Source organism: Bos mutus, chromosome 13 (assembly GCF_027580195.1).
Source record: "Bos mutus isolate GX-2022 chromosome 13, NWIPB_WYAK_1.1, whole genome shotgun sequence".
Lineage (NCBI taxonomy): Eukaryota > Metazoa > Chordata > Mammalia > Artiodactyla > Bovidae > Bos > Bos mutus.
In genome coordinates, this window is record NC_091629.1 from 46818853 (window position 1) to 46842872 (window position 24020).

Below are 24020 nucleotides of genomic sequence, written 5' to 3' on the forward strand. Positions count from 1 at the left end.
CACCAACCCCATCAGGCAGGCTGATCAGAATGCATCAGGCCCACAGATGAGGAAGCTGAGGCTTAGAGAGGGAAGTGACCTGCTTGGGGTGACTCCAGAAGGCCTGGTGTTTCATCCGGACACCCTTGGGCCCTTTGGGAGAAGGCAGGCATGAGGTTCTCTGAACTGGCTGGAGTCCAAAGGCTCCTAGACTTCCGAGATCACCCAGGGGGCTCCGTCTGCTCTGGAGCATGAGAGGCTCCCGGGAGAACCAGGGCTTGTTGAGCTGCACCCAATTCAGGCCCTACGGCACAGGCGGGGCCATGCTGTGGATCCTGTGTCTGGCGCTCTGCAGCCTGCTGACTCCCACGCGAGCAGACCCTGGGGCACTGCTGCGGCTGGGCATGGACGTCCTGAATCGCGGTGAGCTGGCGCTGGATGTTGGCAGAGGGTGTGGGAGGTGTGTGACTGGGGTTAGGTAGCGACTGCTCGTGTTTACATAGACTTGAGTGCTCTGTGATCCTCAAAGTAAACTTATAGGCAATGTGTTATTCTCCCATTTTACAGAGAGGAGAGGAAACTGAGACCCAGAGAAAATAGGGTGACCTTCCCAAGGTCCCCCAACAAGTTGAAGGCAGAGCTTTAAATTCTGCCTCCTGTAGCCTCTCCTTGGCCCTGATGGCAGGGGTTGGTGTCCACAAGCAGGTCATCGGGGTGACAGACATGAGCCAAATCCCAGCTCTGCCAACAGTTGACTCTGTGGCCTCAGGCAAGTCAGTCACCCTCTCTGTGCTGCCAGTGTGCTCCTCAGAGAATGTAAAATGTAAAGAAAGGCAAATTAGCGGGACTTCCCTGGTGGTCCAGAGGCCACTCCGAGCTCCCCGTGCCGGCAGCCTGGGTTCCATCCCTGGTCAGGGACCTGGATCCCAGGGGCTACAACTCAGAGTTTGCCTGCTGTAACTACATATCCTGCACACTGCAACTGAGAGTCAGTGCAGCCAAATAAATAAAAACTATACTTAAAAAAATGTAAAATGGTAAACTGTCCTTTTGGGGCAGGATCAAATGAAATTGTGATACAAACTCCCCGTGGCTCCGATGGTAAAGAATCTGCCTACAGTCCATGGGGTCGCAGAGAGTCGGACACGACTCAGAAACTAACACACTTCAGATGAAATTGAGATGAAAAGGCTCTGAGGGTTCTTTACTCAAAGGTATTTTCCACCCCCAGCTCTGTGACCCTCAGGGAAGTCACATCCAGGCCCAAAGAGCTAACGATTTCGTCAGCTCAGGATTTGTCCCCCTCTGGGAACTAGCCTGTGACTATTATAGGGTGTTTCTGGCACAGTATCATTTGGGGTGGGGGCCCCCAGGCTTGGGGAATCAGAATGTCTTGGCTTCAGGCACAGTATCTCGACTTTAACAAGCTCCAAGTTGAATTCCCTAACCACCCCGGTTTGAGAGTGTCTGGGCTACAGCATAAAGTCGGCCCTCTCACTCGCGGTTCAAGGCCTCCATGATGTGCCCTGGAAACTGCTCCAGAGTCTAGTCCTGCCCTCCCCACTCCAGCCACCCCGTGTTCCTCTCTCCTCCCTCGCCACGCCACCTCCTTCCCCTCTCTCCGCCTCTGCCCTTGGTGCATCCTCTGCCCTGAGCCACCTCCTTTACCCCTTTGTTTCCTGGTGAAAATCCTATTCTTCCTTTAAGGACCAATTGACAGCTTACCTCCTCCTGGAAAGCCTTCCCCAGCTCTTTCTTTACCGGCCCAAACCTGTCATGTGGTTCTTCTAGCTGTGTGTACTTTTTATGGCTCTCATCACTTTTATTTACAATATATTTCTTTTTTGCTTTTTAAAAAAAAATTTTGACTGCACTCCACGGCATGTGGGACTTCAGTTCCCTGACCAAGGATTGAGTCTGCGCTCCCTGCGATGGAACGTGGAGTCGTAACCACAGTACTGGCAGTACTGGCTCTCATCACCTTTTCTTCTTTTAATGATGAATTTTTATGTGGTACTCAAAAACACAGCTATTTTACAATGTCTAATTCCAAAATACACATTTTGTTGAACACAAGCATGTTTCTGTTGGGTATGTAATTAGTAGAGGAATTTCACAGTTATAGAATATGTATATCTTCAGCTTTCATAGATTCTGCCAAAATATTTTCCAGTAGAATTCACTGTATTGTTTATTGTATTTTTAATTGGAGTATACAATGTTATGCTAGTTTCTACTGTACAACAACATGAATCAGCTATGAGTATACCTATATGCACCCCCCCACCCTTGGACCTCTCTCCCACGCCCTCTCCCCATCCCACCTGTCTAAGTCATCTCAGAGCATGGAGCTGAGCTCCCAGTGTTATATAGCAGCTTCCCACTGAACAAAGTGAAAGTTAGTTGCACAGACATGTCCAGCTCTTTGCGACCCCATGGACTGTGGCCTGTCAGGCTCCTCTGTCCATGGCATTCTCCGGGGGAGAGTTCCCACTAGCTCTCTGTTTTACCATAGTAGCATCTGTATGTCAATGCTGCACTCCCAATTCGTCCCACCCTCTCCTTCCTCTCATCACTCTTTACTGTTATTGTTGGTGACTCTGTCTCCCCCATGAGGCTGGAAGAGGGCAGGGTCTGCACACGACTTGTTTCTGGGATGCCTGAGAGAATGGTGAGGGAAGGAAGCAGTAAAGAGCCCAGGCGAGGGTCTATCTGACTCTTCTCCTTTCCAGAGGTCCAGAATGCCATGGATGAGAGTCATATCCTGGAGAAGATGGCAGCTGAGGCAGGCCAAAATCACCCAGGGATGAAGCCTATCAAGGGCATCACTGAGTGAGCAGGGGAGGAGCTTCATGGGCCGGGGGAAGGGGGTGGTGGTTAGGGCAGAGGGTGGTGGGTAATGCTATGCCCAGGACCTGAGTGAAAGAGTTGATACAGGACATGGGGCCTCTTTCTGGCTTTGCTGCTGGCTTGCTGTGTGACCTTGGGCAGGTCACTGCTCTTGCCTGGACCTCAGTCCCCTCAGTCACCCACTAGGGACAATTCTAGTCCTGTTGTGAGCAGGGCCATTGGGAGGAGGAAGTGAAGTTGAAAAGTCAAACTCCAGCAGTAGCTTGCTGAATGTAGGTGAAATTGAATGAAAAATCCTCCAGTGGCTGAATGGAAACGATCATCTAAGGATAGGTGCAAACTAGTTTCGTTGCTTGCATCATACGGGATTGATTAGTAGGGGCTGTGTGGAATGATGTACTGGGGAGGGTTCTGAGACACTTTCTGGACTTAGCAGGAAATAGCAGTGTGATTGATTAGCAATGTCTGCCAAGAGCTCTGGGTGGGCAGGGGAAGTAAATGTGCCACAACTTTGTTATCCCGGATCTTGACTGGTGGTTCTCAGCCAGGAGTGATTTTTGCCTCCGGGGGACATCTGGCTATGTCTGGAGACATTTCTAATTGTCCCAACTTGTATAGTGGGGGAGGGGGGTGCATCTAGTCCCTGTGGTGAGCAGAAGCCAAGATTTCTATGAAACATCCTACAATGCACAGGACAGCCCACAGCACAGGATAGTCTTGCCCCAAATGTCCGTAGCATCAGTGATGAGAAACTCAGATCTAAGCAAACCTCCTCTTTTTGTCAGTGGGGAAACCGAGGCCTACATCAGGGAAGGGAGCAGCCCAGGGTCACAAATTAAGCCACATGTCATCTCACCCACAATGAGAGCTTTCTGTGTACAGACTGATTCAGAGATAGGTTTATCCCTATGACACGGGACGGGGGATTTACCCAAGGCCTCCCAGCAAAGTGGTGGAGGAGTGCGTTGAGGGATCTCATCTGTCCAGTTCTCACTGCTCAAATGTGTGCCCCTCCCAGTCTGAAAGTGAAGGATGTGCTGGTGCCTGTCATCACAATGAACTTCATGCCCGGGGTGGGCATCTTCCAGTGTGTGTCCACGGGCATGACCATCACCGGCAAAAGGTGAGTATGGCACGGAGGTGAGAGGGAAAGGACAATGGCCTCTTTGTCTCACTCTTATATGCCCATTGATTGAGTACCTACTGTGTACCATGCTGTGGTCTGAGATAATGCAAAGTTGGTTCCTACCTTTGATGGGAACCAGACCTGAGCACAGATGATCACAGATTGATAGATTGGCCTGGGACAGAAGAAATATTGACAGGGTGTAGGGGCTGGGGATTAGAAAAGGCTTTGGGGAGATGATGACAGCAGAGCAGAGTTTTGAAGGATGTGTAGGAGTTCACCAAAGCAAGAGAGGAGAGGAAAGGCTGGTTGTGTGAACTTGGGCAGGTCCCATCTCTCTTTCTGTCCCATGGCATGGTCTCCCACCCTTTCCCCCTCTCAGAGAGGCTGAGATTCTGGCCACAGTGGCAGTGGTGCCCTGATGCCTGCCTGCCCCCCCTCCAGCTTCATGGGTGGGAACATGGAGATCATCGTGGTCCTGAACATCACAGCCACCAACTGGCTTCTGCAGGACGAGGAGACGGGCCTCCCCATGTTCAAGAGCGAGGGCTGTGAGGTCATCCTGGTCAGCGTGAAGACAAACCTGCCTAGCAAGTGAGGTTCTTTGTGGTTGGGGAGGAAGGCGGTCCACCTTGCCAGCCCGACCCAGCATCCCACTTCCTGAGCCACTGAACTCCTTAGCCATGTCCTGTGTCTAACTTCGTGCCATCTATGCCTCTGCCCCATCCTCTGTGTCCAGCATGCTGCCCAAAATGGTCAACAAGTTCCTGGACAGCACCCTACACAAAGTTCTTCCTGGTCTGGTGAGTGCCCAGAGTGAGCCTCCGCCCCTCATCCCCGGCACTGCTTAGACCAGGGCTGGCAAGCGCGTTTCATCTCGGCTGCTGATCTCGATCAACTGTTGGCGGCTGAGGAGGCTCCTGAGGCTGTGGCTGGCTCAGTGAGAGGAAGTACCGTGATCAGCTAGTGATGTCTGCCATAAGCAGAGGAGGAGAAAACAGCAGCTGGTATCACACAGCTTGCCAACCCTGCTGAGTGTACCAGTCCCTGGGGCTCTGCCATTGACTTTCTGTATGACTTGTGGCTTTGGTTCCCCTCCAGTCTCTATCCCACCAGGGCCCTTGAGACTCCCCATGGAGTAACATTCAGCTGTGAGAATGGGGCCCTCCACTCAGGGCCCCCTTCAGCCCAGCGCTTTCTCTTCTTCCAGATGTGCCCTGCCATTGATGCAGTCCTGGTGTATGTGAACAAGAAGTGGGCCAGCCTGAACGGTATGTAGCCCTAGCCATGCCTTGCTCCCACATGGGGTCAGCAGGATGGCTAGAATTTTTGGATGTCCCACTCCCCATTCAAGTACCTGCTCCTGGCCTGGCCTTGGGACTACAGGAGGTCTGAGGTCATGGAGTCCACTCCTCCCTGAAATGCCCAGATGGGGAGCCTTAGGCCCTGAGGGGCTCTGGGGTCCTTACCTCTCAGCCCTCCACCCAGTGTTCCATCTATTACCTTCCCAGACTCCAAGGACAGCAGCCTTTGTTCACAATAGCTCATCCACAAACCTTGTACCACGAAGAGCAATTCCAGTAGTAACCCCACCCTTCCCTTTGCTAAGGGAACCTTTATCACTGTGGGGTCCACAGGGTTCCCCAAGACCAGGAGGAGAAACCCCAATGGCTGAGACTGAGGAAAACTGGTTCATGTGCCCAGCAGAGTGGCCTGGGACATTATTTCACTCCTCCAATTCTCAATCTGTGCATCTGTAAAATAGAATCAATAATCCTGACCCCACCAATCTGTTGTGAGAACTGAGCTGGACAACCCTTGGTAAATGCTCAAGCTCTGTATCTGCAGGGTGATATGAGGTTGCATGATTTTCTAGATCAGGCACCATTGCCTCCATTCTGCAGATGAAACTACTGAGGCCCAGAGATGCTAAGCAGTTTGCCTTGTGTCACAGAGAGGGCCGGGGTCCTGGCATCCAGGCCAGGTTCAGGTGGCAGCTGGCTGGTGCTGGCTTCTCCAGGCTGTCCTTGGGCTGGTGTCTCTCTGAGTGAATCTTCATCTTTGCACAGCCCCCATGCCTGTGGGCCAGATGGGCACTGTCCAATATGTCCTGACGTCCGTACCGACCACAACACCCAGCTACATTCAAGTGGACTTCAGTGTAAGCACCAAAGGGCATCAGCCGGCAGAGGTCTCACTGGCTTGAGTGGTGGGGGCTGCTTCTGCCAAGGCCGGTGGATGGGCTGGGGTTGCGGAGGGTGGAAAGGGCCTCTTTCTCTTTCTGCTCTCAGTACGAACCCCAAATCCTGAGCTAATTTCTGGATGGCCAACTCCACACCCACACCCCTGAGGCTCCCTGCTTCTCCCAGTGAGTGGCTTGCCCACTGTCGTTGTATAGAAGAGAGCACCCAGCTTAGCAGGCAGGCAGGATTTGGCTAGGGCCTCACCCAGGACTCCAGAACCCTGGTGACCAGGTGACTGCATCTCCCAGGAATGGAAAGAAGAATCCCAAGTGGTCATCTCCCTGTGAAGTCTTCCTCCAGTGGGACTCTTACAGGCTGCATGTTGTCTTCCGTTTACCTCGTTCTCTTGAGGTTAAAATAGTAAACGAGGGCTCTAATCAGTTAGAGTCAGATTAACTGATGTTACTTACACAATCCTATGAGGAGCTGCCAATGGTTCAGTGATTGACTCCATTATCCTTGTGGGTCTCAGTCTACCCATCTGTATGCTGGGAGAGTTGAGCCACTGCACACTGCTCTGGCTCAACCATCTCATGACTTGCTGACTTGGGCACCACAGACTTCCCTGTTGGCTCAGATGGTAAAGAGTCTGCCTGCAGTGCAGGAGACCTGGGTTCGATCCCCGGGTCAGGAAGATCCCCTGGAGAAGGAAACCCACTCCAGCATCCTTGCCTGGAAAATCCCATGGATAGAGGAGCTTGGTGGGCTACAGTCCATGGGGTCACAAAGAGTCAAATGACTAAGTAATTAACACTAGGCTGGTTTGAGCACCATTTGTTTGGAGGACTGAGACTTGCCCATGGTCAAGGCTGAGGGTCTCTCCCCTGGCTGTCCCATAGCCTGTGGTGCAGCAGCAAAAGGGCAACACCATCCAGCTTGCGGATGCCGGAGGGGCTGAGTTCCCTGAGGACTATGCTGAAGGCTCCTCACAGCTGCTGCTCTCGGCCGCCTTCCTCACAGCAGAGCTTGCTCTTCTGCAGAAGTCCTTTAATGTAAAAGTCAAGGATACGATGGTGAGCTGCCCAGTGGCCACACCCCCGATATCTGCATCTGCCCCCTGTAATGACAGTCCCTGCCAGACTGAGAATTATCCTGGGGTTGTGAGTAATGCTAGGACTGGGAGGGGCCAGGACGGATTTCTGTCATCATTTCACCCCACCATCTGTCATCTCTCTGTCCATGTAGCCACTGTGTATTCATTTATCCATTCAACTGTCCACACACCAGGTATTTATCCACCAACGTACAACTCTTCTGCATTGTCCATCCATCTACCTGCTTTTTTTCCAGTCTGTCTTGTTACTATGTAGTCATGTCCTAGACTCTATCCTTTTAGCTAGAATCCACCCAACCCTCCATACCATCCATACCTAGAACAGGGGCTGATACTACTGAATGAATGAATCTATGTATCTGCCGTTTACCGCCTAAACACCCAGATGCCCACCCATCTACTCATCCAGTTCTCCATTATCCATTCTCCTACTCATTTACTGATCCAGCCAGCCAGCCATCAATCCATCCATTCATTCATTCATCCCCACTGATCCCTTTATTCATCCTTGCATCCATGCACCCCCCATCCATTTGTGGACCTTTCTATTCATCCCTCCACCCATCAATCCATTCATCATCCATTCTCCCATCCATTTATCAGATGATTCCACCATTTTCCCACCCACCCATCCTCCCTTCTCCATTATTCCTTTCATGCCTCCATGCAGCCATCCACCTGCTATCTATTATTCATTCTCCTACACAAACACCTATCCATCAATCCACCCATCCATTCACCCACTTATATGTTTATACTTTTTCTCCATCCACCTATCCATCTATGAATCCCTTCACCCACATCCTCTGATCCATTGCATCTACCCATTCTCCCATCTCTCTGTCTACTTTTTCATCAAACAAAATTTTCTTAGTGCATGATCTTGTACTCAGAGCTATGGGCATTGGAATGTGTGAGCCACAGTCTGGGCTCTCCAGGCGCTCATTATCTACTTAATCAAAGAGTGATAACTATTTTGATGAAGGACCTCAGAGGGCATGCCTTTTTAAGTCAGAGGAGAGGTTTGTTAGGATGACTCAGGGAAGCCTTCAGTAATCCTAACCTTGACTATTATTTTGTAGATCGGTGAGCTGCCCCCCCAAACCACTGTGACACTGGCTGGCTTCATCCCTAAAGTAAGTGCCCCAGCTATCCATAATCACCGCAATCACCTGCTCTGTTCTCCATCCAGGCAAATGGATTTTCAATACCATGTCTCCCTTGTCCAGTGTGGAATCATCCCAACTTCTCCGTAAAGTAGTCTTTGGGCCCCCACAGGAACACCCAGGTTTTGTGCATTGTACTTTCTATGTCCAATATAGAAATAGTCAGATTTTCTGTTTTGTTCCCTTTATTTCCTGATAGACATATTCCAGCCTTTGCATATAGTACTTCCAAGGCAGAAATCACCTATTTCATGTCAGACTCCTAGTTTCAATGGAAACCACCAGTCTGAGGATTGGCCCTGAGGGGAGTTTCCTGGTTTCTGTAGGTGGCTGAAGCCTATCCCAAGCCGAAACCCCTGGTGACCCAGATCAGGATAAACAAGCCCCCCAAGGTCACCATGAAGACAGGCAAGAGCCTGCTGCACCTCCACGGCACCCTGGAGATGTTTGCTGCACGGCGGCGGGACAAGCCGCCTGTATCCCTCTTTGTCCTGGAAACTGTGAGTGGACTTTTTCCCAGCTAAGCCCAACTCATGGATATTTGAAGCTGGAGGGTGGGCTTTTAGCTCATAGTCAAGTAATGGATTGAAGGGCTCTTAGTTAATCTTGATTATTTGGTCATAACCTTCTGGGCACTGTCACCTACTGTCTGATTTTGGGCTCTATAATTGAACCTCCAAATGACTAGAAAGATATTTGTTTCTCTTCCCTCCTTCCCTCCCTCTCTTTCCTGTTCAACTTCCCACCCTCCGACATTCATTAGCATCTATAAGGGCAGTGAAGTCTCACTCAGGGAATTATAGGAACCTAAAGAGATTGCAAATCTATTTTGAGGAAATCACAGAGGACTTCCTAGAGAAGGTGATGCCTGAGCTATGTTTTGAAAGTTGAACAGGATCTGGCCAGGGAAAGGGTTGAGGTTGGTGATGGAGGGTACTCCAGACAGAGTAACAGGATGTGGCCTGGAGCAATAACATGGTATGTTCAGGGACCCACAATCATGCCGGGATTTCTGATAGTGCTGTCGTGGGCTGGGTACAGGGAGGATGAGGATCCTGGGCTAGGGGAATGGGGAGACTGCTGGCTTCAGGTCCTGAGGGTGGGGTGGGCAGAGAGGAAGACACTTGCTCTGTCTTGGCAGTGGTGGTGGTTCTGGGAAGGTCGTAGAGCCCTTGGTTTTACCAGCCCTGATGGGGGACCCACTGCCTTCTTCCTGCTTTCCCCCTACTCTGTGTCAGCACTTCAACCTGAAAATCCAGTACTCAGTTCATGAAGACCGGCTGCAGATGACCACCTCTCTGGACAGGTAGGAGTCTGCTGCCCAGGTTGGCATCCCTGTACCCCTGCCTAGGCACCACCAAGACCACTTGGTTTCCTGCTCCAGGGCCTTCCTCTGACCCAGCCAGCACAGCCCACACTGCCAGGCTTCTCTGGTCTCTATGCCTGCTAGAACTCTCAATGGCTCCCCATTGTGTGCATGATCTTTTGTCAAATCTTAGCCTGGCCTTCAAGGCCCTTCTGAAATTCTCCCACCACCGTTCCCACTATTCCACTAGGCTCTTGCACAGTGAGTCTGATCATGTGATCATGTTCCCTTTTTCATGAACAGGCTTTTACCCATGTCATCCAAATGCCACCTGCTAGTCAGTGCCCACCTCAAATATGACCTTCTCTAGGAACACCTTCTTTATACTGATAACAGTCAACAATTATAGAGCTCTATCTATGTGTGAGGTCTAGTTTTGTATTCAATTGCTGAATAATTTTTGTGTTTGTTATAATTTCTTGTCTGATGTGTTGGGTGCCAAGATTCTATTGGTTGTAAGAGACAATTCTGACTTTAACTTGCTTAAGCCCAAAAGGGACTTTTGAGTCATATAATTAAAATCTCTAGCAGTAGTTCTCCCCTTTCAGGCATGGCTGGATCTAGGTGCACAAAAATTCTCAAAGTTTATCCCTCTCTTCCCTTGGTTTTTGCTGTCTACTTTGTTGGACATTCTCAGGCAGCTGCTCCCCAATTGGTGGCAAAGTGACCCCAATAAGAAGAGAGACCTCTTATTTAACAGTTCTAACAAAGTCTCAAAGGCTGTTTTCATTGGTCTAGTGTGGATCACATGACCAACTCTAAGCTAATCACTATGACTCTTTATTGCAAAATTCAGACTGAAATTGAAGAAAGTAGGGAAAACCACTAGACCATTTAGGTATGACCTAAATCAAATCTATTATGATTATACAGTGGAAGTGAGAAATAGATTCAAGGGACTAGATCTGATAGACAAAGTGCCTGAAAAACTATGGATGGAGGTTCATGACATTGTACAGCAGACAGTGATCAAGACCATCCCCAAGAAAAGGAAATGCAAAAAGGCAAAATGGTTGTCTGAGGAAGCCTTACAAATAGCTGAGAAAAGAAGAGAAGTGAAGGGCAAAGGAGAAAAGGAAAGATATACCCACGTGAATGCAGAGTTCCAAAGAATAGCAAGGAGAGATAAGAAAGCCTTCCTCAGTGATCAATGAAAAGAAATAGAGGAAAACAATAGAATGGGAAAGACTAGAGATCTCGTCAAGAAAATAAGAGATACCAAGGGAACATTTCATGCAAAGATGGGCTCAGTAGAGGAACAGAAATGGTATGGACCTAACAGAAGCAGAAGATATTAAGAAGAGGTGGCAAGAATACACAGAAGAACTGTACAAAAAAGATCTTCATGACCCAGATAACCATGATGGTGTGATCACTCACCTAGAGCAAGACATCCTGAAATGTGAAGTCAAGTGGGCCTCAGGAAGCATCACTATGAACAAAGCTAGTGGAGGTGATGGAATTCCAGTTGAGGTATTTCAAATACTAAAAGATGATGCTGTGAAAGTGCTGCACTTAATATGCCACCAAATTTGGAAAACTCAGCAGTGGCCATAAGACTGGAAAAGGTCAGTTTTCATTCCAATCCCAAAGAAAGGCAATGCCAAAGAATGTTCAAACTACTGCACAACTGCACTCATCTCACATGCTAGCAAAATAATGGTCAAAATTCTCCAAGCCAGGCTTCAACAGTACATGAACTGTGAACTTCCAGATGTTCAAGCTGGATTTAGAAAAGGCAGAGGAGCAGAGATCAAAATGCCAATATCCATTGGATCATTCAGAAGGCAAGAGAGTTCCAGAAAAACATCTACTTCTGCTATATTGACTAAGCCTTTGACTGGGTGGATCACAACAAACTATGGAAAATTCTTAAAGAGACAGGAATACCAGACCACCTGACCTTCTTCTTGAGAAATCTGCATGCAGGTCAAGAAGCAACAATTAGAACTGGACATGGAACAACAGACTGCTTCCAAATTGGGAGCGGAGTACATCAAGGCTGTATATTGTCACCCTACTTATTTAACTTATATGCAGAGTACATCATGTGAAATGCTGGGCTAGATGAAGCACAAGCTGGAATCAAGATTTCCAGGAGAAATTTCAATAACCTCCTGGCAGATGACACCACACTTATGGCAGAAAGTGAAGAACTAAAGAGCCTCTTGATGAAAGTGAAAGAGAGGAGAGTGAAAAGTTGGCTTAAAACTTAACATTCAAAAAACTAAGATCATGGCACCTGGTCCCATCCTTCATGGCAAATAGATGGGGAAACAATGGAAACAGTGTGAGAATTAATTTTCTTGGGCTCCAAAATCACAAAAGCAAATGGTGGCTGTAGCCATGAAATTAAAAGACGCTTGCTTCTTGGAAGAAAAGCTATGACCAACCTACACAGCATATTAAAAAGCAGAGACATTACTTTGCCAATAAAAGTCAATCTGGTCAAAGCTATGGTTTTTCCAGTAGTCATGTATGGATGTGAGTGTTGGACTATAAAGAAAGCTGAGCACTGAAGAATTGAAGCACCTTTAAACTGTGGTGTTGGAGAAGACTCTTGAGAGTCCTGTGGACTGCAAGGAGATCCAACCAATCAATCCTAAAGGAAATTAGTCCTGAATATTCATTGAAAGGACTGATGCTGAAGCTGAAGCTCCAATACTTTGGCCACCTGATGCGAAGAACTGACTCATTGGAAAAGACCCTGATGCTGGGAAAGATTGAAGGCGGGAGGAGAAGGGGATGGCAGAGGATGAGATGGTTGGATGGCATCACTGACTCAATGGACATGAGTTTGAGCAAGCTCCGGGAGTTGGTGAAGGACAGGGAAGCCTTGTGTGCTGCAGTCCATGGGGTCGCAAAGAGTCAGACATGACTGAGCAACTGAACTGAACTGAACTGATGACTCTAGAGAGCGAATGCTCTGATTGGCCAGGTCTGGGTGATGTGCTCACCCCACTGTAATGCCTTGGATAGAGAGGCTCAGGAAATGGAAACTCTGTTACTGGAGTAAAGAATAGATGTTGGGAAGATAGAACCAGCAGATGATGGTCATATGGCCTGTTCTGGTGCCAAGATGCATTAGTGCCACCAGAAGCTGTGCAGAGGAGGGACCCTGTGAAGGACCCCAGCTCTGTGTGCTGCGGAAGTCTGCAACGGGTTAACTGAGCTGCAAACCTCTGCATATCTGGCCTTGGGCAGGTGCAATAGACAGAGCTTGGGTCCCAAAGAGAGGAGTCAGGACCAATGAGAGAAGTCAGTGGTTTGAGCTGTGGGAAACAACATGGGCTGTAAGAAAAAGTGGTGAGTGCCCCATCACAGGTAGCATGTAAACAGACTTAGGAGTGCCTAGTGTGAAGGCTATAAGGGGACTTCCCCATCAGAGAGGAGCCGGGGGTATTTGAGATGCCTTTTCTCCAGTGCTCTGACTGCCCTTCCTCCTCCCTGGTTCCCTCTCTTCTGCAGATTACTGAGCATGTCCCGGAAGTCCTCATCGATTGGCCCCTTCAAGGTAAGTATCCCAAGTACTTCTGCCTGGTCTGGCTTAAAAGCAAAAAACTGGGCCTATTCACCTTGGGATTTCAGGGTAGAGCTCTGAAATGGAGGCAGAGTGAATAGAGTAGGTCATTGTGGGGTTTGGGGCTCCTGACTGACCGTGTGACCTTGGGAAAATTGCTTTGCTTCTCTGAGTCTTTGTTCTCTTTTCTGGATAGAATCTGGACATCTCCCTAGATTGATTTTAAAAGCATTGTTGTGCATAGCAGCAACCTGAGCTTGTTTGCCCAGCCCAGGTGCTATTTTTATTAGTTTCTGTAGTCTCAGGGCCCAACACAGAACCTGATGTAGTTAGGAGTAGTGTGTGCTCAGTCGCTCAGTCGTTACCTGATTCTTTGCGACCCCATGGACTGAACAGGAGCTAAGCAGAAATGAAGGGCATCAGTCTACAGTGTAACAGTCAGATGCAGTTTTGATGTGATTTGATGTCTCTAAAATTCGTTCCTGTGGTCCTTGGACTCAGCTGGACTAAGAGCTGAAAAAAAAATCTGTTGAATTAATGGAACGATGGGATGAGGGTATCTTCTCTTTCTCTCTGTCTCGCCAGGAGAAGAAATTGACTGGCTTCATCACTGATTTTCTCCAAGAAGCCTACATCCCAGTCATCAATGGTGAGGGTTTTGCTGGTGCCAAGAAGCACTCTGAGCAGGAAAGGATGTCACAAGGGTGGTCTCAAAGGCCCTCCACTGGTCCCAAATGAGGAAACCTAAAAGGGAGTAGATAGTCAATACTGAATCTTTGAGGCTAAAGTCATGTTAATATCACTTGCCTGGGGACGAGGGCCCCTTCAACAACTTGGACTCTGACCTTTGACCCGATACCGGAAGTCAGATCTTGACTCCGCCGTAGGATGCAAGTCCGTGGTGATCTCGCTGATGGTGTCTAGGCCTGTGCAACTGGCAGACATCATCAATCAATCACTGCACTATTTCCCACTATGCTGCTCCAGGCAGCCACTTACTTGCAGAGCAGGTAGGCTGAAATAACTCTTCCTATATTTCTCAGATGTACTCCAAGTCGGGTTCCCACTGCCTGACCTTCTGGACATGAACTACAACCTGGCAGAGCTGGATGTAACTGAGGTGAGGAAAGGAGGTGGGAAAGGCTAGTTCAGCCAATGTTTCTGGCCAATGAGCAAGAGCCTGCCATTCTCAACTTGGAGGGCATTGGACTAAGGAGGGCAGCGGCCATCAGTACAGTCTTGCCAATCCCCTGAGCAAGACCCTGCCCCTCAGAATCTGGAGGCTGCCCTTAGCCAGGGATCCCCTGAAGGAAACATGAATTCTGCTACTGTCCTCCTCTGCCACCTTGGACGAATTGCTTCCTCTTTCTCGGTGCTTCTATTTTTCTGTCATCTCAAATAGAGAGAATAATATAGCATCCACTCTGGAGAGCTGTTGTGATGATTTATGGAGATAATTCACTTAAAGGCATACAGTAAGTGCTCCATAAATATTAGCTTTGCCTTGCACACCAAGCACTGCACTTGGAGCATTAAATGGACCTTTTTCTCATTTGATCTCTCTACTCCGGGAGGTAGGGGTGCTTCTCCTCACTTGATTGTTGAGAAACTCAAGGTTCAGAGAGATGAAGGGTCTTAAGGCCAGTCTTCCTTTTTGAAACATTTCTTTATTTATTTTTGGCTGTTCTGGGTCTTCATTGCTGCACAGGCTTTTCTCTAATTGCAGCAAGCAGAGGCTACTCTCTAATTGCAGTGCACAGGCTTCTCACTGAAGTGTCTTCTCTGGTTGCAGAGCACAGGCTCTAGAGTACACAAGCTTCAGTAGTTATGTCTCCTGGGCTATAGAGCAAAGGCTCAGTAGTTGTGGCACATGGGCTTAGCTTCCCTGTGGCATGTGGGATCTACCTGGACCAGAGATCGAACCTGTGTCTCCTGTATTGACAGGCAGATTTTTTTTTTTTTTAAGCACTGAGCCACCAGGGGTGCCCCATCCTTCGTTCTTCTTTTTTTTTTTAATTTAAATTTATTTTATTTTAATTAGAGGCTAATTACTTTACAATATTGTATTGGTTTTGCCATACATCAACATGAATCTGCCACGGGTGTACACGTGTTCCCAATCTTGAACCCCACTTCCACCTCCCTCCCCATACCATCCCTCTGGGTCATCCCAGTGCACCAGATCCAAGTATCCTGTATCCTGTATCAAACCTGGACTGGCGATTCATTTCTTATATGATATTATACATGTTTCAATGACATTCTCCCAAATCACCACCCGTTCCCCACAGAGTCCATCCTTCGTTCTTAAACACTGAGCTGATTTCATTCCTGACCACACCCCTGTCCATCCCAGTCTGTGTCTGGGTGGCCCCTCATTGTTCCCCACACCTGCTCCTGGCCCTTTTTCTCCTGCCAGAATGCCCTGGTGCTGAACTTGAAGCTGGACTGACTGGGACAGGATTTGCCTGCCAGCTGCCTGCACACCGTCCACTAGTTACACCCAGCAGAGGAGCCTGATTGGAACTGGGTGGGCCTGGCCCCCTTCCACTGGGGCTGATGAGGAGTGAGCAGGGCAGGACGGGGCTGGGGACTTGGCAATAAACAGGAGAAAGGCCCTAACGAACATTTGATGTTTTGACCTCTTTATTTGTAGAAAATTGATGTGTGTTTTTTCTTCCTCTTCAATGGGTTTTGGGATCTAAGAGCAGCTTGGGTCTGAGGGGCAGGCTTGAGCATATATTGAGTACCTGCTGAATGCCATGCTCAGAGCTTTACTTGTACCATCTCATTTAATCTATGCAGTAACCCTATAAGGGGAGGGTGACCATCCCCACTGTGTGTGTGTGTGTGTGTGTGTGTGTGTGCTCAATCACTCAGTCATGTCTGGCTCTTTGTGATCCCATGGACTATAGTCCACCAAGCTCCTCTGTTCATGGGATTTCCCAGACAAAAATACTGGAGTGGGCTGCCATTCCCTTCTCCAGGGGATCTTCCCGACCAGGGATTGAACCTGGGTCTCCTGCATTGCAGGCAAATTCTTTACCATCTGGGCCACCTACTGACGCTGTTCTTCAAACTGACCCTTCTTTAAAGTGAATGTATTTTTATATATAACAAAGTTAAAAACACAATCTAAAATAAGTGCATTCTAAGTGGATTCTCAAAATCAGTATCATTTACTAGAATGTTGAAAAAAAAAAAAACCCCAAAACCTGTAACTTTGAAAAAAAATAAGGTACTTCAGAGCCCCTCTGATTGGCTGTTGCTCCAGCCCTGGGAATTATTGAGATGGTGGTCCCACGTACGTGTCCATGGTCCATGTGTTGCTGTTTGCGTCTGTCAGAAGGTCTCTGTCTCCATGGGTGGGTCTGTGTACCAGCCTGGCCCAGAGCCATGTCACCGAGGAAGGAGGGCCCCTCCCTTGCCTTGGCCTGGGTGCCTGGGCTGTCCCCTTTTCCCTCAGAGTCGACCTTAATCTCAACACCCATCATCTCCTGGCTCTGGGACAATGGTGGCCTTGAGACTGGCTGGCACAAACAGATGCCTGGGTAATCTGTGGGTGGCTGATGCCTGATCCTAGGCGTGCCTGGGCTCCTCCACTCCCCTAATCCTGTCCTTAGATGTTCACACAGTACACTCACTGCTCCCCTCCCCAGCCCAGTGCACAGATGGAGAAACCAAGGCAGAAAGGCTGAGTCAGGAGGACCAGGTTCTTGCCTTGGCACAACCAGGGGCACACTACGTGGCCTTGGACAAACCATAGCTCCTCCCCGGACCTCAGTTTTCCCATCTGGGAAATAGGAAAGGGGTTGAGTACTTTGACCTCTAATCTCATTGCGACCTTCTTTGAATGATCAGTTACCCTGGATTTACTCTGGGCAGAAAATGAGGGCTGGGCTGGCAAGGGGAGCCCTGTGCTGTGACCCCAGCTTCTAGAGAGGCAATAATGGGGGTTTTCTGCCCATGGGCACTGCTCAACTTCCAAGACTCCCAACCCTGGATGAGGAAGTGGAGGCTCAGAGAGATGAAGCCAGCGCCCAAGGGCACACTTGCATGTGGGGATGGGCTTGAACCCTGTCTGCCTGAGTCCAAGTCTCATTGCTTCTTCACACCACGTTCAGCAACAAGATGCATCACCATTATTTAAAGAACTGGGGCCCAGAGAGGGTATGTGGTCAGCTCAAGGTCACAGAGCAAGGAGGGAGGAGAGCCAGGTCTTTGATCCTGGACTCATGACTATCGACCCCCAAAGCCTGCCATGCAGCCCCCTGGGGGAACTGAAGACCACCCACCAATGCCCCAGATTTGTGTCCACACCAGTCACCACCCAGCCTGCCTTCTCCCTTCCCAGCCCACTCTCAGCTGCAGTAACTTCAAGAAGGCCTCCCAGGGATCTTGCCATCATCTGAATTTCTCAGGCACCTTTGGCAGCCTTTCCTTAATGCTCTAAGGCCTATTTCCTGGACACCTGTACCCACAGCCAGACCAGTCAGGTGAGAGTGGACAATTTTAATTAACATCAGCCCTTTTGCAGGTTGGGGAAACTATGGCTCTGAGATGGTAATGATCAGAGTCAGGAATTGGATTCAGTAATTCTGGCTACAGGGGCTTCCCTCTAGGTCCTAATGCCCAGGGGTACTCTTTGCCATTCAGCCCCTCCCCTGCTCTAGTGCCTTCCGCGGCTCCACATCACCCAGGGTTCTCCAAGGGCTACACGTCAGATTGAAGTTAAACATGCCAGTTCCTGAGCCCTCCACCCCAGACCTATTGAGTCAGGGCTGCAGTGTAAGGCCTGGAGATATGCATTTTCATTCATCTTTACCATCGACAGGCGCAATCCCTGACTGGGTCTTGGTGCTTGAGGTGGCTTGCAGGTGCCTAGGGAGCTGGGTGGGGGTGGGGGGAGGTTGTAGGGGTCTCCACTGGGGTGGGATCTGGAAGGAATTGGGGAAGATAAGGCAGACCAGAAAGTAGGTAGCCTTTTCTTCCCTTGAGAAGGGCTGGCCTGGGCCGTGGTTAAGAGGATGAGTGTCCCTAACAAAACATTGTAAATCTACTGTGTTAAAATTAAAGGGGGAGGGGGATGGTGAGTATCAGAGTCAGACAGGTCGGCTGGACTCTTGTGTGACCTTGGGCCGGTGGCTTCTCCTTGGAGAGAGAGCCCTGGCTCCTTGAGGGTAAGACAGGAGCTATGATATGCTGACCTTCCTGGTCATCATGATGACTGGACCGATTTGTACACATCAGTGCCTTGCAGACAATAACTGCTCAATGAAAGCTAGGTGCTAGCTTTCCCTCCTCCTCCCTCTAATGGAGTCTTAAGAATACTGGCAGTACCCAGTGTGCAAGAATATGAGCAGTAGCACTGGGAGAGCCCTGTAAAAAAACTTAAGAAAATTCACTGTGGACATGTGCTACTTCATTTTGTTGCTGCATAGTCACTGAGTCAGGTACGACTCTTTCTCGACCCCGTGGACTGTAGCCCCACAGGCTCCACTGTCCATGGGATTTCCCAGGCAAGAATACCGAAGTGGGTTGCCACTTCCTTCCCCAGGGAATCTTCCCAATCCAGGGATCAAATCTGCATCTCCTGCATTGGTAGATGGATTCTTTACCACCGAGCCACCAGGGAAGCCCCACAGGCACTACTAGGACCCAGCAATCCCTCTCCTAGTTGGCCACACAAGAGAAATGAACAATAAATGCACGTCCACAAAAAGACTTAACAAGAATGCTCAGAGCAGCTTTTGACCCGAAGGCCTGGGTGCCTCTAGACAGGAGTATGGATAAGCAATCTGGGTGTGGTCACATAATGAAATAGCATAAGGCAAAGAGGAAAAAATCATTGCCTCTCACAACATGACTGGACTGCATAGACACAGGTGTGAAGGATCTATACACAAAAGAGTGCACTTGCGCAATCCCATTTATAGTACCCTCAAGAGCAGACTGAGCTCATCATTGTGTTAGAGGTCAAGACTGAGGGACAAAACAGGGCTTCTGAAATAAAAGAATTTTGTAAAAGTTCATCAAGCTGTACACTTAGGGTTTGGACTTTATATTTCAAGAAAAGATTTATTTATTTATTTAAAAGTGGTGTGGTTGGGTAACTTGGCTCAGTGTCTAAAGTCATAGGATGAATATTGTACGGCTAGGGGTTCAGGGGTTATGAGGTGAATCAGGCCAGATTGAGTCTCAGAGCCCCATGCAAGAGACAGACCCACGAGTACCCAGAAACATGGTTACAACCCTGCATGTCACGGATTCTGACAGAGGAGATTCCAGGAGGCTGTGGGGTCACAGCCAGCTTGGGAGTCAAGAGGGCTTGCTAGAGGAGGGAATGCCTGAGCCCGGACCTGCTGAAGAACTGCAAACAAAAGCCAAAGTCTGTAAGTCTGTACAGTAACCTGCAGGGCCGCGTCACCTGATTGACCCCGTGGCCCCCACACCCCTCCAACTGCACAGCCCTCTTTGTGTTCCTAGAACATACCACCTCAGGCCTTTGAACTTGCCCTTCCCTCCATCCATGGGGTTCTTCCCTCTGTCTAAGAGGAGAGTTGAAAAACTGGCTTAAAACTCAACATTCAGAAAACTAAGATCATGGCGTCCAGTCCCATCACCTCATGGCAAACAGATGGGGAAACAATGGAAACAGTGTGAGACTTTATTTTTTGGGATTCCAAAATCATTATAGATGGTGACTGCAGCCATGAAATTAAAAGACACTTGCTCCTTGGAAGAAAAGCTATGACCAACCTAGAAAGCATGTTAAAAAGCAGAGACATTACTTTGCCAACAAAGGTCCATCTGGTCAAAGCTATGGTTTTTCCAGCAGTCATGTATGGATGTGAGAGTTGGACTATAAAGAAAGCTGAGTGCTGAAGAATTGATGCTTTTCAACTGTGGTGTTGGAGAAGACTCTTGACAGTCCCTTGGACTGCAAGGAGATCCAACCAGTCAATCCTAAAGGAAATCAGTCCTGAATATTCATTGGAAGAACTGAGGCTGAAGCTGAAACTCCAATACTTTGACCACCTGATGTGAAGAACTGACTCATTGGAAAAGACCCTGATGCTGGGAAAGATTGAAGGCAGGAGGAGAAGGGATGAGTTGGTTGGATGGCATCACCGACTCTATGGACATGAGTTTGAGCAAGCTCCAGGAGTTGGGTGATGTACAGGGAAACCTGGCGTTCTGCAGTCCATGGGGGTCACAAAGAGTTGGACACAATTGAATGACTGAACTGAACTTCCCTCCGTCTGATGGGCTCTTCCGCAGGTAACCATCTGGCTCACTCCTTCTCCTCCTGCAGGTCAAAAGTCACACTTGTTCAAATATGAAAAGTGAAAGTGAAGTCACTCAGTCATGTCTGACTCTGCGACCCTGTGGACAGTACCTGCCAGGCACCTCCATCCATGGGATTTTCCAGGAGTGGGTTGCTATTTCCTTCTCCAGGGGGTCTTCCCAACCCAGGGATCAAACCCGGGTCTCCTGCATTGCAGGCAGACTCTACCATCTGAGCCACAAGGGAAGCTCTTGGGGATCTTCCCAATCCAGGGATCAAACCCAGGTCTCCTGCACTGTAGGTGGATTCTTTACCAGCTGAGTCACACATGAGGCCTCCCCGACCACCATACTGGAACTGGACCCCCTTCCCTTATTTATTTTTATCATCAGCCTCTGACTTACTTCATCATGTGCTTATCTGTTCTCCCCAGAGGTATGCTGATCAGTACAATGGCCAACAGCCAACAGCCATACAAGGAGATTGATTGAACACTTGAAAGGTGGCGAATCCAAATTTGGTGTGCAGACTTAGTATGAGAAAACAAGTGTAGGGTGTCTATTGAGAATTTTATATTGATTGAATGTTAAATGATAATATTTTGGACATACTGGGTTAAATAAGCTACACAAATTTTTAAGTTATTTTTTCCATTTTGGGTTTTGAAAGTTCTCAAATCTACAGAGGAGGGACTTCCCTGTTGGCTTAGATGGTAAATTGTCTGCCTACAAGGAGGGAGACCCGGGTTCAATCCCTGGGTCGGAAAGATCTCCTGGAGAAGGAAATGGCGACCCACTCCAGTATTCTTGCCTGGAGAATCCCATGGATGGAGGAGCCTGGTAGGCTACAGTCCATGGGGTCACAAAGAGTTGGACATGACTGAGTGACTTCACTCATTCACTCACAGAGGAGCTGAAAGTATAGCAATAGTAAATAGCCATATATGCTTCATGGACAATTTAAACTATACTATTAAAATTCACTTAAAAAAATGTGGCTATTGGAAGCTAGAACATGGAAGCAACCTGGATGTCCATTGACAGATGAATGGATAAAGAAGTTGTGGTACGTATACACAATGGAATATTACTCGGCCATAAAAAGGAATGCATTTGAGTTAGTTCTAAGGAGGTGGGTGAACCTAGAACCTATTATACAGAGTGAAGCAAGTCAGAAAGAGAAAGAAAAATTTCATATTCTAATGCATACATACTGATTCTAGAAAAATGGTACTGAAGAATTTATTTACAGGGCAGCAAAAGGAGAAACAGACACAGAGAATAGACGTAGGGACATGGGGAGAGGGGAGGAGAGGGTGAGATATATAGAAAGAATAACATGGAAACTTACATTACCATATGTAAAATAGATAGCCAATGGGAATTTGTTGTATGGCTCAGGAAACTCAAACAGGGGCTCTGTATCAATCTAGAGGGGTGGGATGGGGAGGGAGATGAGAGGGAGGTTCAAAAAGGAGGGGATATATGTATACCTATGGCTGATTCATGTTGAGGTTTGACAGAAAACAACAGAATTCTATAAAGCAATTATCCTTCAATAAAAAATAAAAAATGTGGCTACTGGAAAAAATGTTCATTGCACTGTATTTCTATTGGTCATCAGGGGAGGTGGTTTGTTTCTTTTGTTTACAGGTCTTATCCCCAGCACCTAGCAGACAGTAGGTGCTGCACAAGTGCCTGCACAAGAAATAATGAATGGATGGATGAATTTCTCTCTATCGTCACCTGCACCAGACTTAGGAGGGGAATACTGCTGTGGAACCCCAGCAGACACTGGGTCTTGGCAGATAGGGGTGGAGTTAGTGGCCCTCCCCAGGACTACACAGAGTTCCTCTCTCCAGGGCCCATGGCTGTCTCCATGCCAGACCTGGGGTCGGGGTGGGCAGAGGGACAGAAGACCCTGCAGCTTTAATCTCCTTCCTTCTCTCCCTGGGTCTCAGGTGGGGTAGGTGGGGAGGCAGGGTGGATTCTGTGCCATCAGGGCACATGTGGCCATTAGGGAACCCTGAAGGGAGATCCCATAGGTGGGCTGAATGCCCTACTCCACCCCCAGGTCTAGGAGGAGGTGGCTGCCTTTGCAGCCCCCAGGCTTTCATTCCCGCCCCTGGGCACTGACCCCAGTCCTCCCCTTTCACTCTACCCCCAGAAGGAAGGCTTAGCCCAGGCCCGCAGGGAAAACCACAATTTGCTTCTGACATGACACATTGACAGGTTTCTGGCGGCTGCGCCCCCTTTGTGTCCCCAGAGGCACTGTGGGCATATAAAGGCAGCCCCCGGGCCTGAGTGGGTGGAGGAGCTAACAGGAGGCCAGGAGCCCCCGTCTATTCCTTGTGGAGCTGCAGGAGAGGGTAAGACAGCCTGCGGAGCCCCAACTTTATCCAGATCCCCAGTTGTTGGCCCTGTAACCATCCTGCTGTCCCATCTGAATAATGGGCCCAGAAAGAATTCTCCCTAGGAGAACACTGTGGGTACCTGGAAGATGTTGGGAGAAAAAGTCCATTTTGCAGATGGGAAAACAGGGACTCCGTGAGGGGGCAAAGGCAGGGATTCATGGGCTGAGGGCAAAATTTTCCTAGGCTCAAGAGATGCCCATTTTTCTCTGAACCACTAATTCTGACTGATTTCCCGTTGTGGGAATATTTCCTTCTATGAGAGAGTCAAGGTTACAGGGAGCCACTCTGGGACCAGTCCTGCTGATACCAGCTGGTCCCTACAGAGCCCTTATGCACCTCTGTGCGAGAGGAAAAGGTGTCCTCTTGGGGAGACAGAGCCTACGCCAGAGCAAAGAGTTGGCGAATACAGTGGGGCTGGATTTCCATCTACTCTTGGCCCCTCAGCCAGCACCTGCTCCAACACACAATTATGCACTGAGACTCTAGAAACAGTCCCTGCCCCCAGGGAACTCACAGAAATGGCACATGAGAACATAAACACGATGCATGGTCGCAAACTGCCTTCAAGTATATATTCTGGGTGGTGTTTGGTGACAGACAGGCTTCTTTAGACAAAGTGAAGGAGGGCGGCCTCTCCAAGTAGGTGACATTTATTCAGAACCTGAAAAGTGAGGAGTCAGTCCAAAGGAAGAACATCCCTAACAGAAAGAATAGCATGTGCAAAGGCCCTGAGGTGGAAGGAGCTTGTCAAGGTTAAGACAGAGAAGGTAAAGAGGCAGGTAGAGTCCTTGTGAGTAACAGTAAGGAGCCTGGGTTTTATACCCAGGGCAGTGGGGAACCACTGAAGAGTTTAAACAGGGGTGATGATGGGTATGTAACTGGGCTGGCAGGTGTTGAACTTCATACAGAAAAATCCCAACCTATGAAACTAACGTTAGCTATGCTGTCACTTCCTATCTTGTTCCTTTCAACATCAGTCCAGGATAGACGCAGGGTTTACTATTACCATTCAGTC

At 48.8% G+C, this 24020-nt stretch overlaps 1 protein-coding gene across 1 annotated transcript; it reads left to right on the forward strand.

The window, feature by feature from the left end:
* The first annotated feature begins 302 nt into the window (after nucleotides 1-302).
* On the forward strand, nucleotides 303-15756 carry BPIFB6 (BPI fold containing family B member 6). The gene is made up of 15 exons (XM_005887891.2): nucleotides 303-402; nucleotides 2712-2811; nucleotides 3848-3952; nucleotides 4400-4549; nucleotides 4695-4758; nucleotides 5166-5226; nucleotides 6025-6116; nucleotides 7038-7211; nucleotides 8335-8388; nucleotides 8745-8918; nucleotides 9657-9724; nucleotides 13253-13298; nucleotides 13890-13953; nucleotides 14348-14424; nucleotides 15724-15756. The coding sequence occupies exons 1-15, from the start codon at nucleotides 303-305 to the stop codon at nucleotides 15754-15756; spliced, it is 1362 nt and encodes a 453-aa protein (XP_005887953.1).
* Nucleotides 15757-24020: the final 8264 nt, after the last annotated feature.

Bases quoted from the DNA above. Each gene is read 5' to 3' on its own strand.
- BPIFB6 (XM_005887891.2), top strand. From the start codon at position 303: ATGCTGTGGATCCTGTGTCTGGCGCTCTGCAGCCTGCTGACTCCCACG. The intron at 403-2,711 runs GTGAGCTGGCGC...TCTCCTTTCCAG, and splicing joins CATGGACGTCCTGAATCGCG to AGGTCCAGAATGCCATGGAT. The intron at 5,227-6,024 runs GTATGTAGCCCT...ATCTTTGCACAG, and splicing joins GAAGTGGGCCAGCCTGAACG to CCCCCATGCCTGTGGGCCAG.